Source organism: Suillus discolor (assembly GCF_016758755.1).
Source record: "Suillus discolor strain FC423 chromosome Unknown F5147scaffold_626, whole genome shotgun sequence".
In the NCBI taxonomy this organism is placed as follows: domain Eukaryota; kingdom Fungi; phylum Basidiomycota; class Agaricomycetes; order Boletales; family Suillaceae; genus Suillus; species Suillus discolor.
The window spans coordinates 359-11,223 of record NW_024541873.1 but is presented as its reverse complement, the minus strand read 5'-3'; the positions used below and the strand labels follow the sequence as shown (position 1 = coordinate 11,223).

The 10,865-nt window shown below is 46.6% G+C and overlaps 3 protein-coding genes across 3 annotated transcripts; all 3 read left to right on the top strand.

The window, feature by feature from the left end:
* Positions 1–2,280: 2,280 nt before the first annotated feature.
* Positions 2,281–3,231, top strand: F5147DRAFT_784631 (uncharacterized protein; the record flags this gene model as incomplete). The annotated part of the gene is made up of 1 exon (XM_041442866.1): positions 2,281–3,231. The coding sequence occupies one exon, from the start codon at positions 2,281–2,283 to the stop codon at positions 3,229–3,231; it is 951 nt and encodes a 316-aa protein (XP_041284090.1).
* A 609-nt stretch (positions 3,232–3,840) lies between these two features.
* Positions 3,841–5,781, top strand: F5147DRAFT_661555 (uncharacterized protein; the record flags this gene model as incomplete). The annotated part of the gene is made up of 14 exons (XM_041434714.1): positions 3,841–3,887; positions 3,986–4,030; positions 4,057–4,061; positions 4,107–4,140; positions 4,189–4,216; positions 4,257–4,299; positions 4,411–4,433; positions 4,473–4,558; positions 4,696–4,725; positions 4,990–5,091; positions 5,144–5,221; positions 5,287–5,298; positions 5,362–5,368; positions 5,437–5,781. 14 exons carry the CDS (start codon positions 3,841–3,843, stop codon positions 5,779–5,781), a joined length of 885 nt encoding a protein of 294 aa, XP_041284089.1.
* Positions 5,782–7,329: 1,548 nt separating this feature from the next.
* On the top strand, positions 7,330–9,514 carry F5147DRAFT_784630 (uncharacterized protein; the record flags this gene model as incomplete). The annotated part of the gene is made up of 9 exons (XM_041442865.1): positions 7,330–7,376; positions 7,453–7,582; positions 7,634–7,667; positions 7,728–7,747; positions 7,804–7,851; positions 7,895–7,927; positions 7,986–8,113; positions 8,164–8,267; positions 9,369–9,514. The coding sequence occupies 9 exons, from the start codon at positions 7,330–7,332 to the stop codon at positions 9,512–9,514; spliced, it is 690 nt and encodes a 229-aa protein (XP_041284088.1).
* Positions 9,515–10,865: the final 1,351 nt, after the last annotated feature.

The following is a 10,865-nucleotide window of genomic DNA, read 5'->3' as shown; positions in this document are numbered from 1 at the left end:
GGTCAATAGTACAAATCTACGCTAATGCTTTAGATATGACGCTGGCATCATCAAGGAAGCTACAGCCTCGATGGTCGGCACCAAGATGTATCACGTCCAAAGTAGGAAACTCTTACACAGTCAGCACGCTGGAAGGGTTCCCTATCAATGGGCTAGTCCACGCAAGAAGACTACGTCTATTCATCCCACGTGACGGCACAGCACTCGCATCGCTCCAAGAGACGCTGACAGAGAGCATCGTCGAGGACGACTTGCCTAGCACATGGGAACAAGGGTTGGACACAGACGCAGAAGAAGTAGGGACGGAGAGCGAGAGCGAACATGGCGCAGAAGACGACATTGATCAGTAGTAGAGCAGAGTTACGCCCCCGGAGGTGCGCTTCTAGAGGGGGGGTACATGCAACGGGGGTTGCCGGTGGGACGTGAGCATAGGACAGGAGATGCAGGCAGAGGGGTGCCAGGGGTCTTGGGGGTTCTCGGAGTCTCAGTGCACATAGACATGTAGCACACACGTTGTACCGACATCATCCATTCATCCATAGCCGCTGTTGCAGTAGCAGCAGCCTTCCTCGTCTCCCGTCCTCTCCTGAGCACTAGGTAGAGCCGGGTCCAACACCCCTCTTCCAGAAGAAAGATAAGCGAGTCGCTGACCGCTCCTCGACGAAGAAGAAACTCCGTAAAGAGTCTAAACTAGCACCGGCACCGGCTGCCATGCCCTATTCCCAGATTGTGGAAATCCCCGAAGAAGGACCCACACCCCAGACTGCCGCAACCTCTCAGCTGCAGCAGACCGTACCACAGCCCGAAGAAGCTGTGAGAAACCAAGCCGCCAAGACTTCTACGTCTTTGGCGCCCCCACCAGTCCCGAGGAATCCCTTCCCGACTCTTAATGAAAAGAAGAGGCCCTCAAGTGCCTTCGAACCAAGTATGAAATTCTCGGCAGAACCTGCATCTGTCCTTGGCAAAGGACACGCTATCGCTACCGCAGAGCCACCCCCTGCCAAGCACCCAAGACTGGCCCCTGAACCAGAGAAAACTCAGACGAAGTTTATGTTTTCCGGAGAGCCAATATCCGTTCTCGGAAAAGGAAGAGCTGTCTTCACGGCTGATCGACCAGCAGCCAAGAAACTGCGGTTCGATAACAAAGAACCCGTCCCCCTCTGTCACCAGGACATGCCTATGTCCGACAGCGAAGACGATGAACCGGGCCATGCTGTAAGCCCCACGACACCCCCAGTCGCCGACGTACAAATGTCGTCGGTTGAACCCGACCAGAACCCAGTCGAAAACTATTTCGATATGGTAATCCAGCGCTTGAATGCGCGTCCTCTGACGCCCCCCGCGCTTCCCGAACCAGCCTTATCGGCTGATGAGGATTCTGATGAATCTGACTCTGATTCTGATGAAGAAGACAACCACGGATCCTCATATATTCGGACAATCGGCGATTTCATTATCGCCTCTCCTTCTGATGACCCTGACTGCGGAGAGCTCGAATTGGACTTTTAATTTCGTTAATTGTGGTAGATCAACGTCCTAGTGACGGGGTAAATTCATCATTGCTTTTACCTTTTCCACACCTTTTTTCTATCTAATAGGTCTCTACCCCTTTTGACTTCGCCGACACGTCCACTATGACGCTAAACTAGACCCAAGTCCACTATGACTATAAACTAGGCCTGAGTCCGGCACGACTATAAACTGCGCGATTGTCCGGAAAGACATTAAACTAAGACTGTCCGTAACTGACATTAAACTACACCTTCCTCGCTGGACGACCCCGGACACCCTCCGGCCCCCTATGCCTGGATACCCCCCCTGTCCACTACCTCGAGTATAACAACAAAAGGTTATGACACCGTACGTCCGGAACGACGCTTAAACTAGACCCCCCTTCAACAATCTGCGTTAGACCTTTAACAAAAGATCCAGAAGACGACGAAAGACGAGGGAATCCCCAGAGAAACTCCTGCAAGCCTTTCGGCCCTTACCTTTCCCCTGATCGTCCGGAATGACGCTTAAACTATCACGAGACGAACCTTTCGGAAACTCCTGCAAGCCCGCAAGATCCTCTAGATCCGCTGACCGTAGACTTTATCAACAAAAGATAACGGAACGCGCCCTCCCATCATGGCAATGATTAACACCCTCTGATGATAGATTAGAACATGAGGAGCAACACGCCCTCGCTGATTGAACTTTGATAGAGTTTAACGAAAGATAAGTCTGACTCAAGCGGAGCTTGGAACGACCTGGAGAAACACATAAGACACTCTCCCTATGGCCATATATTCCTCAGAACCTCCCATCATCATGACGACTCCTACCGAAACTCCTACCATTGTCACTCTGAAGGACTCCGACTATGGACGAATCCTCAGAACGATTGAGAATTGTGCGTTCAGCGAAACCGCCATTCTGACCCCCGCGTACTCCCAAGAGATCAACAACATCCTCGGTGAGATGAGCACAACCGTTGCATCTGGCACCTCCCTCGCCGTGCACATCATAAAAGCCACGAAGTTGCTAGAAGAAGCCGCACCTTGTACAGACCTAGACGAAGCTACTCGGACACTCGCCGTGCTCCACCTTCAGAAAAGAATTCGCACAATGGCGCTTCACCTCCTACCGCTCAACTTCCCTGACCTCGTGAACCTCGCGGTTAGGACGGCTATGTCAAAGCCACACGCCGAAGAAGAAACTAGACCCGTGCGCCCGCTACCTAAGAAAAGAGCGGCCACGATGGATAGAACCCACATGCTTTGTAAACGCTGCGGAGGATACGGGCACACTTTTAGACAGTGTCCTGATTACGTCTGCTGCATTTGCAGCAAGATTGGACCAGATCATCTATCGATCCACTGCCCTGAACTCAAGGGACGCTTAGTGCTCCAAGAGTTTTCAGATGAGGAGAAATTCTTCGAAGCTCTCTTAGACTGGGAGCAGAACCATAAAGCACTCGCCGACCTCGCACTCGCCTTCCCCATTCCACCTTCCCCTATGCCTGTGACGCCGATACCCATGACGCCTGTGCCAGCACCTCCCTCGACACCTGCACCATCCTCCCAGACATTGGATGAAGTATTAATTGAAGTCGGTGACTTCAACCTTAGTAACAGGGTAATGTTACAGGCATCCATAACACCTACAGGAGCCCCAGCTCTGCCTACGCCTGCCCCCGCTCTGCTAGACTCCCCGCGCCTAGAAAGACAGTGGTCTGGACTGCTATGACCCCCTGGCGCTATGACCCCGCCCCTGGCCTAGATGGCCTTGTACCTGATCCATGGAGGCTGTACGCCTCATGGTCACCCTAGATCAAGCGCATGTATACAGCATGTCGCTTCATGAAGATCTGGAGCGCTCTTGGCGCTTCCTGTACCTATGCGCAGTCGCACTTGGCGCTGCATGCTTGATCAGAGGTTAAGCCTCATGTACTTATCTGAACCTCATGTCTTGTTATCATAGATCCTAGATATACTATAGATTACAGACTGAGCTTGAACACTTGTAGTTAGACCCTATAAGTAGACAGATTATTGTACTTAGACTTTACTTTAATCTACTAGGTTCATCCCAGAACTTGTTCAACTAAGCCTTACCAGTTTCCTTGTATAAGACCGCACTTCTAAGTCGCCCCCTTAGGACTTAGCACGTATCCACTAGCCCTGTATCTCGACGAGCGCCGTCTTACCGAGATCACCGGAGGAACCCTTGACATTCCGTCAAGCCGAGAACCACCCTCAGCTTCAGTAGACTCACTCGAGTCATCGCTGAGAAGACCTATCCTAGTTCGCACATGCCGACCGACGGTCCCGCGTAACACTAAGAGGTACTTTGACCATGTCGCTCCCACTGAACACCAAAATCATCAGTGAGGCGCTGGAAGCGTAAGAGCCATGTCTCGTGCTATGTCCCTCAGTTTCCTCACCACTCCTACCAGTTCTCAAACTGTTGTGGGTTATGATATACACATACAATGATTTAGGCTGAGGAGACAGGCTGTTGGCATCCTTGGCTTCACAATTCTGGTGTGAGATCATGCAATCACTTTTGCAGACAAGGTCTGTCTTTATTATTTATCTGGCCCATTGGCTAACCTACCACAGGTGGAGATGATATGGGGTTGTCTGAAGAACCTCTGTGAGCTCACCCATAGATTATTTTCTTGGTGGTGACATCAATTTTCAGTGACATTCTTATTCTTGCTCATACGTTGGTGGGCTGATAATGATGTTTCCTGCCTTAATTTGATGTAGAATTGGTACCTCACACCTATCGGTTTCATCATGAACCTTGTTGGTAAGTTCTAGATACCTGTTGTGCTGATGAGTGACACTTTAATTATTATGAAGCATATAGCCTGCCTTCTTGGTTGTTCATAGTTAGTATACTTTCTGTTTTTTTATAAAGATAACCTAACGAGCAATGCAGAAGTAAGACATCTAATTCTCAACTTCAGTGTGTTGTGACAGGTGCATAGATGCGAGCATTGTGTTCGGTATGAGGGGGCCATGACTGCAGTTGGGATTCAAGTTGTGGGACTAATGATGTTCCTGCGGTGAGCTCTCAATCGAAATGTACTAGTTATCACCATGCACAATCCCTAAATCCTATCCATCAGTGTTCGAGCTATGTACCATGACAACAGATGTGTTGTGATCCTTGTAGCATCATTATTGTTTGTTTGGGTTGCAGTTGGCGCTTGGCTGTTGTCTCATGGCGTAGGTGAGTACCAAAGTCGTTTGACGTGCGATTTGGGTCCACCTAATCTGTTGATCAGCTGTCCCTCACTCCTCTTTTATACATTGTGAACCCATCTATCTAGATGCTTGTTATCTCATCTACTCACGGTTTTCACACAGCTTGTTGCATGAAATTCTCTAATGTGTATGTTATCCATACTTTAGTTCAGTTAGTGGAGTACTGAAAGTGAACTCAGAAAGGGTCTTGCATCTGCATGGGCATGGGTCCCTCTCCTCTATGACACAGTCGTCTTTGCCTTAACTTTGAACCAAACATTGCCCTTGATGAAAATAAGGAGGCAGGGCATATCATCCACACACTGTTTGCAGATGGAGTTATATTTTACAGGTACGCTCCTGGATTGAACAATTGCACACTTTTATATGATTTAATTTAACAGTGTAATGTGTACCATAAACCCTATCTTTATCATCATGGTTGTGAGGGCTCCAGAAGGCTTGAAGAACATTACTGGACAGTACATTTTCTATGTGTTGAGTGGCATAGCTACCTGACATGCTCTAAAACTGAAATTCTTTTCAGACTTGAACTTATGTGAGTATGGTCGATTGGTAATCCAGGAGCTGATTTTCCAACATCAATGGATAAATTTTGCAGATTAACGGTGAGTCCAATTTATGCAGATCATGAATTTCCTGCTTCATCTTATTCTCAACCACGTTCCTTTACAAGGTCGTAATGATGTCATGCATCACACTCAGCTTAAAGAAGGAGGGCACACGTGATTCTGTACCACTCGACACACATTTTGGAAGCAAATTCCCACTCTGCTTTGATTGCCAAAGGCCTGTCAAAGATATCATGAACCCGCAACCACCAGCTCCTAGCTCCCAGACTTCTCCAATGACAACAGAATTGTTCGAAATGCAAAGTCATGCAGGAGCTTTTGACGGTGATATATTCTCTCAAGGACAGCAAGATGGTGATGTTCACATCTGCTTCGCCTTCCCTGCAGTGACTAATGCATTTGACCTTGTGAACAATGAATGCAGCAGGTGCCAGGAGGCAATGGTTTGAATAAGACCATCATACAGACTGCTGTATGACATAGACATGCAAAGTATGTTATTCAAATGGACAATAATACATTCATTAACCTCAGGTGTTCAAACAGACACTAGATGTTGTACTACCACCGACACTTTACAGTTAATTAGCAAATAATACGATCGAGATTCTCAAATTCTCCTTCGTTCGACAGCAAGTTATCATTTACAGTATACACAGTACTCATACCATTACATCACTAGTAATCTAAGTAGTATCCAAGGAGAGTAATTAGTATTATTCATGCACAGCCACCAGTGCCACCCATGCATTGTGATTATTACCATGACACGTTGTAGCACTTGAGCTCGCACTGAGCATGTATTCAGCTATTTTCCCATGCATGTCAAACACATGAATCACTTCCAATGTTATCCGACACTCATCTGCTCAATCCAATGTTTATCCGCTAAACCCGACGCTAATCTGATGGACCCGACGTTTCCCGCGCATCAGACCCAATATTTTCCCGCGCACTTGCCCTCCCTATGTCTTGTCCTGTCGTATCTATCCCCACTAGGTGCGCAGTTATTCATTTTCACGTCGCTAACATTGTAGAACGCGTTATTACATGTCTGCAGTACATCGTGTCTTATTACATAGGACATCGGACCCGAAAATCAGCGCTACTACATTCGCCTATAGCACTCCGAATTTCTACATAGACACTATATATTTTGCATACCTCCTACCTATTTACTTTACCTTTCTACCTCCAAGTAGGAGGAGGTCATCCAATATTTGTAGTTCTTAGTTGGATTCCGCAATATCATCCATTCTTTATCCAAAACATCTGACAGTAACCCGCTGTTCGCTATCCCCGACATTCGCTATATTCCCGACGCAAGCCTGACGCTAACCCAACGCAACCCGAGGAAAACCCGCTAACCCAAAACCCGAAAACATCGGACCCGACATTTTTGACATTGGACTCGTAATTATACCTTCGGACTTTGTTTCCCATGCTTCGGACTATCTTCCTTTTGATATAACTGATTATTCTAAAACCATACAGCAAACCCCTCGGGTCGAACGCACTTGTCTTGCAAGTATAGCAGACTAGGCTGTGCACGACCACAACATTTTTATATTGCTGGCTACTTACTTCGTGTAGTGCCCAGCAATTGTTGTATCTCTACAGCGTCAATCGACTCAAGTCATTCCCCTTCGCAAATGTTTGCGATGAGTTCTCAATGACGTTTTACCCAGCTTGATGAACCATTATGTCCCCCTTAAATTGGAACTGGGATCTCGAATGTATTGCACTTGTATGACTCGGCCGCACATTCAGCGCACGGCAAGTCTCTGGCACTTAGTAAGGACTTGTAATATGTGTCTTTCTCTTTGGAGAAGCTCATGACCTCCGCAGACGCTTATCTTAGAAGTAGATTACCCCTTGACGCAAAGTCTCTATCATGGGGTCAGACATCCATATAAGACACCAGTGGCCAATCAGAGATCGCAACTGCAGGGTCTCACGGACCCATCTCGTCTTGTCTGTTACACTTTTTGTCAAGAATGGATGCTGTGACCACACAATCTGTGACCCTAGATTCACTCCATGCGTAAGTGCCTATGTTGTTGTTTTGTATCGCATGCCTTGATGAATTATCTCTCGGCGTTACTATTGCTAGTCAACAGGCGGTCACTGTACATCTTATTCAGATCAATCACCCTCTCGCCATCTGATGTGTTATTGTATCTCAAGTTTGTGGCTATTGTGAGTTTCACAATTCTGTGCTGGGATCATATGATCACCTTTGTGGACGAGGTACGTTTCATGACTATTTTATATCAAAAACAGGTCTGAAGTATTTTCCAGGTAGACTTGATCTGGTGTAAACACAAAGGACTTGGTAAGTATAGGCTACCCTCTGATATATTTATCCACATAATTCACTCCAAATTCATTCTAGCTGGGTATCTCTTTCTGCTGGTATGTGAAACCACATTTGACTCATTCCTGGAATTACATTTTCTTTCAAAACCAAGAATCGATATATCACACCTCTGGGATTTGTTGTCAACATTATTGATGAGGTCTGTCCTTTCGTCGTAGATTATATTTTATTGAAATTTATAGTCAGTGCTGACCCTCCCCAATTGGCCCACAAAGGTAGGTGACTGCTTTGTCCATCAAGTGTCTCCAAATCTAATTGTCTATATCATCTTAGAGGTTTGTGGCTTCCGATCTAAAGATGACTGGCATCAAACTGCTGTTAAGTTGCAGAAATTTCGTCAGATATCAAGGTGCCATGGTGATCCTTGGTGTCAGTATAGCAGAATTGATAATGCTGATGCGGTGAGTTCAGTTCAAGTGCGATGATAAGGTACCTCTTACGATTTTTGTAGGGTCCATGCTTTGTATCGGGAATGCAGGCTTGTCATTGCGGCCATAGGCCTTCTCTTATTAGTCCAGGTTGCATTTGAGGCATATTTGATGGCTCTTGGCAAAAGTGAGCATACCTTTTACTTGTGCAGATAACAGTGATATCATACGTTTCTAGTGGTTCCTCATGCTCAACAAATACATTGCGAGTACTGTTACCCGATGTGGTGGCTTGTTACTGACTTCTCTATTAGCCTGTCATGAGGTTTATGATTTGCCGCTGTATGATAGTTTTTAAAAAAAAATTACTCACCATACAGCAATGTCAGGGCTCTCTCTGTTACTCAGGCATGGTTGCCTTTGGCATATGACACTGCCATTTTTGTCATGACCCTATGGCGCACCTTGCCCAAGCATCGGAGTGGAATTAGTCCTATTGATCCTATGTTGCCAACATTCCAATCCAATGGTGCATTGTACTACATGTGGGTGCTTTTCTCAATTCAAGCCAACTGCCTAATCTGTTGATCGAGTAGTATCATCTGTTCTGCTAACCTAGTACTGACTGTGATGATAATACAAGTGCCCCCAGGCCTGAAGGGCATTGCTGCTCAGTAAGTCTATTAGCACTGTCTGTGACTAGTACATGTTAAGACCGTGCACAAAGGGCAGGACTGATTCCGAAGGGCTTGGCTTCAGCTCGTGCGCTGTGCCCCTTACCCGAGTATGTGCCCTTAATTCATCAGGAAACTGGCGAGAAGAAGGTTTTCATAGATACTATTGACAGAATCAGATCAAAAATACACAAATATTTATATTTATATTCTAAGACAAAGTGATACATAAGTAGGAGCAACATGACTTTGAATGAGAAGGAATTACAAGAAGACTATAAGTCTGAGGCTCGTATGTAAGATGCCACAAGTGTGACCTATGATAGATAAATGTTGATAGACCATTGCTAGAGTGTGACTTTGTGATACTCGAAGATACTTGTTTGCAATGGAATTGCAATGTTATGTAATATTAATGCTTACTAAGGTGTGTACATCGTGGGAGCTGGGGGTTTGAAATTTTTCGTGAAGTCCTTGTGAGCTCTGCCCGCCTCTACTCTTTCTGTTCCGTTCTTCATGTGCTCCCTCTCCTTGGTGGGCCCTCCTCCCTGGCCTTCTTTGATGGACCCTTCTCCCTGGCTCCTTCATGCACCCTCCTCCCTGGCCTTCTTTAGGACCCTCCTCCTTGGCCTTCTTTGGTGGACCCTCTCTGGCCATTGGTGGACCTCTTCTCTGGCCGTTGATGGACCCTCCTCCTGCTCCGTTCGGACTCTCCTCCCTGGCCTCCTTCATGGACCTCTCCTCCCTGGCTCTTTGGTGATCCCCTCCAACTATTACTTTGTTTCTTGTTTCATAGTCTACTGTATACTACTATGTAGCACATTTGTACATTTGTCAATAAAATTGGTTTTTGAAAATAAATTATCACAATCATCTACAGTATTCAGCACCTTTGAGTCTTTGAGTTTGTCCTAAGCACTCTAGGCTTGTAAAGCTTTATGGATATCTGTCAACTTGATAGGTAATTGCAAACTGACTGTCAAGATTGTACTGTTGGTAGTTTCCTATCCGACTTAGTCAGGGTATTTAAAGCTTTCTCATTTGGATTACAATTGTGATAGATATTATATGTATTTTAGAGTAGACAAAGCTTTACATGATTTTATCATTTTCAAGTCGGTCACCTGATGTTGCAGATGACATCCGGAGGAAGTCCATAGGACTTCTGAAGGAGCGTGGTGTAAGACCTATGGTCTTTGTGGCCTCGTATAGGCCTTTTTGTGTTGTCCCTCTGGTTCTAATTGCAGTATGCGCTATCCTTGGTATAGCACGCATGTCTTCCATCATCGGCCGATGGCCGTGGCTTACGCGCGCGCTTCGGTGTAGGACTTGGAGTCCTTGTAGCCTCATAGAGGCTATTTTTGTGGTATCCCTCAGCACCCTATTACTTTCCTACATGAAGCGCAGCTCTCCTGTGAGTCGCGCATAGCGGCCGCTACTTTCCCACAATGGCCGCAACATTCCCCGCACGCGCGCACAGCCGCGCTTAGTGGCCGCTTTTCTCGCGCTTCATCAGCCAACGTTCCACACCCATCCATAGTCCAAAACCAACCCAATGGTACGTTGTTTCATAATTATATTTACATATCAGACCATTTTCGCATCGGACCACCTTTATTACATATAGCTTTACATACATAGCTCGGTTAGCGCATCAGCTCGGTTCCGTGTGACAGCGCTTAGCGCAATACTTAAGCACTAGCAGTACATATCATTCAGTAGCCTGTTTTCCGGACGTTCCAGTAGCAAACTCCCATTAGCCTACAGTTGGTAGCTATTGGCAATCAGTCTCCGTTTACCGCTTGCATCGTATCCGTTATCGCCCTCGCCTCTACGTCTATTCCTATTGTCCTTCATCTCTATTATCATCTGAACCCTTCATGCATTGGCCCCTTCGCAGCCGCGTCTTTCCCATGCCTTCCGCTTTCAGCTGCCGCTACGTTCCCGTGCTACGCGCGCGCACCCGCCGCTTTCCTGCACTTCGCATTGGCCGATGAGGGCACCTTTTGTGTCCATTTCTAGACCCTTTGCTGCACTGGCTTCCCTTTAGGGTCGAACACACTTGTTCCGCAAGTAAGCAGATATGGCAGTGCCGCACGACCTACAACATA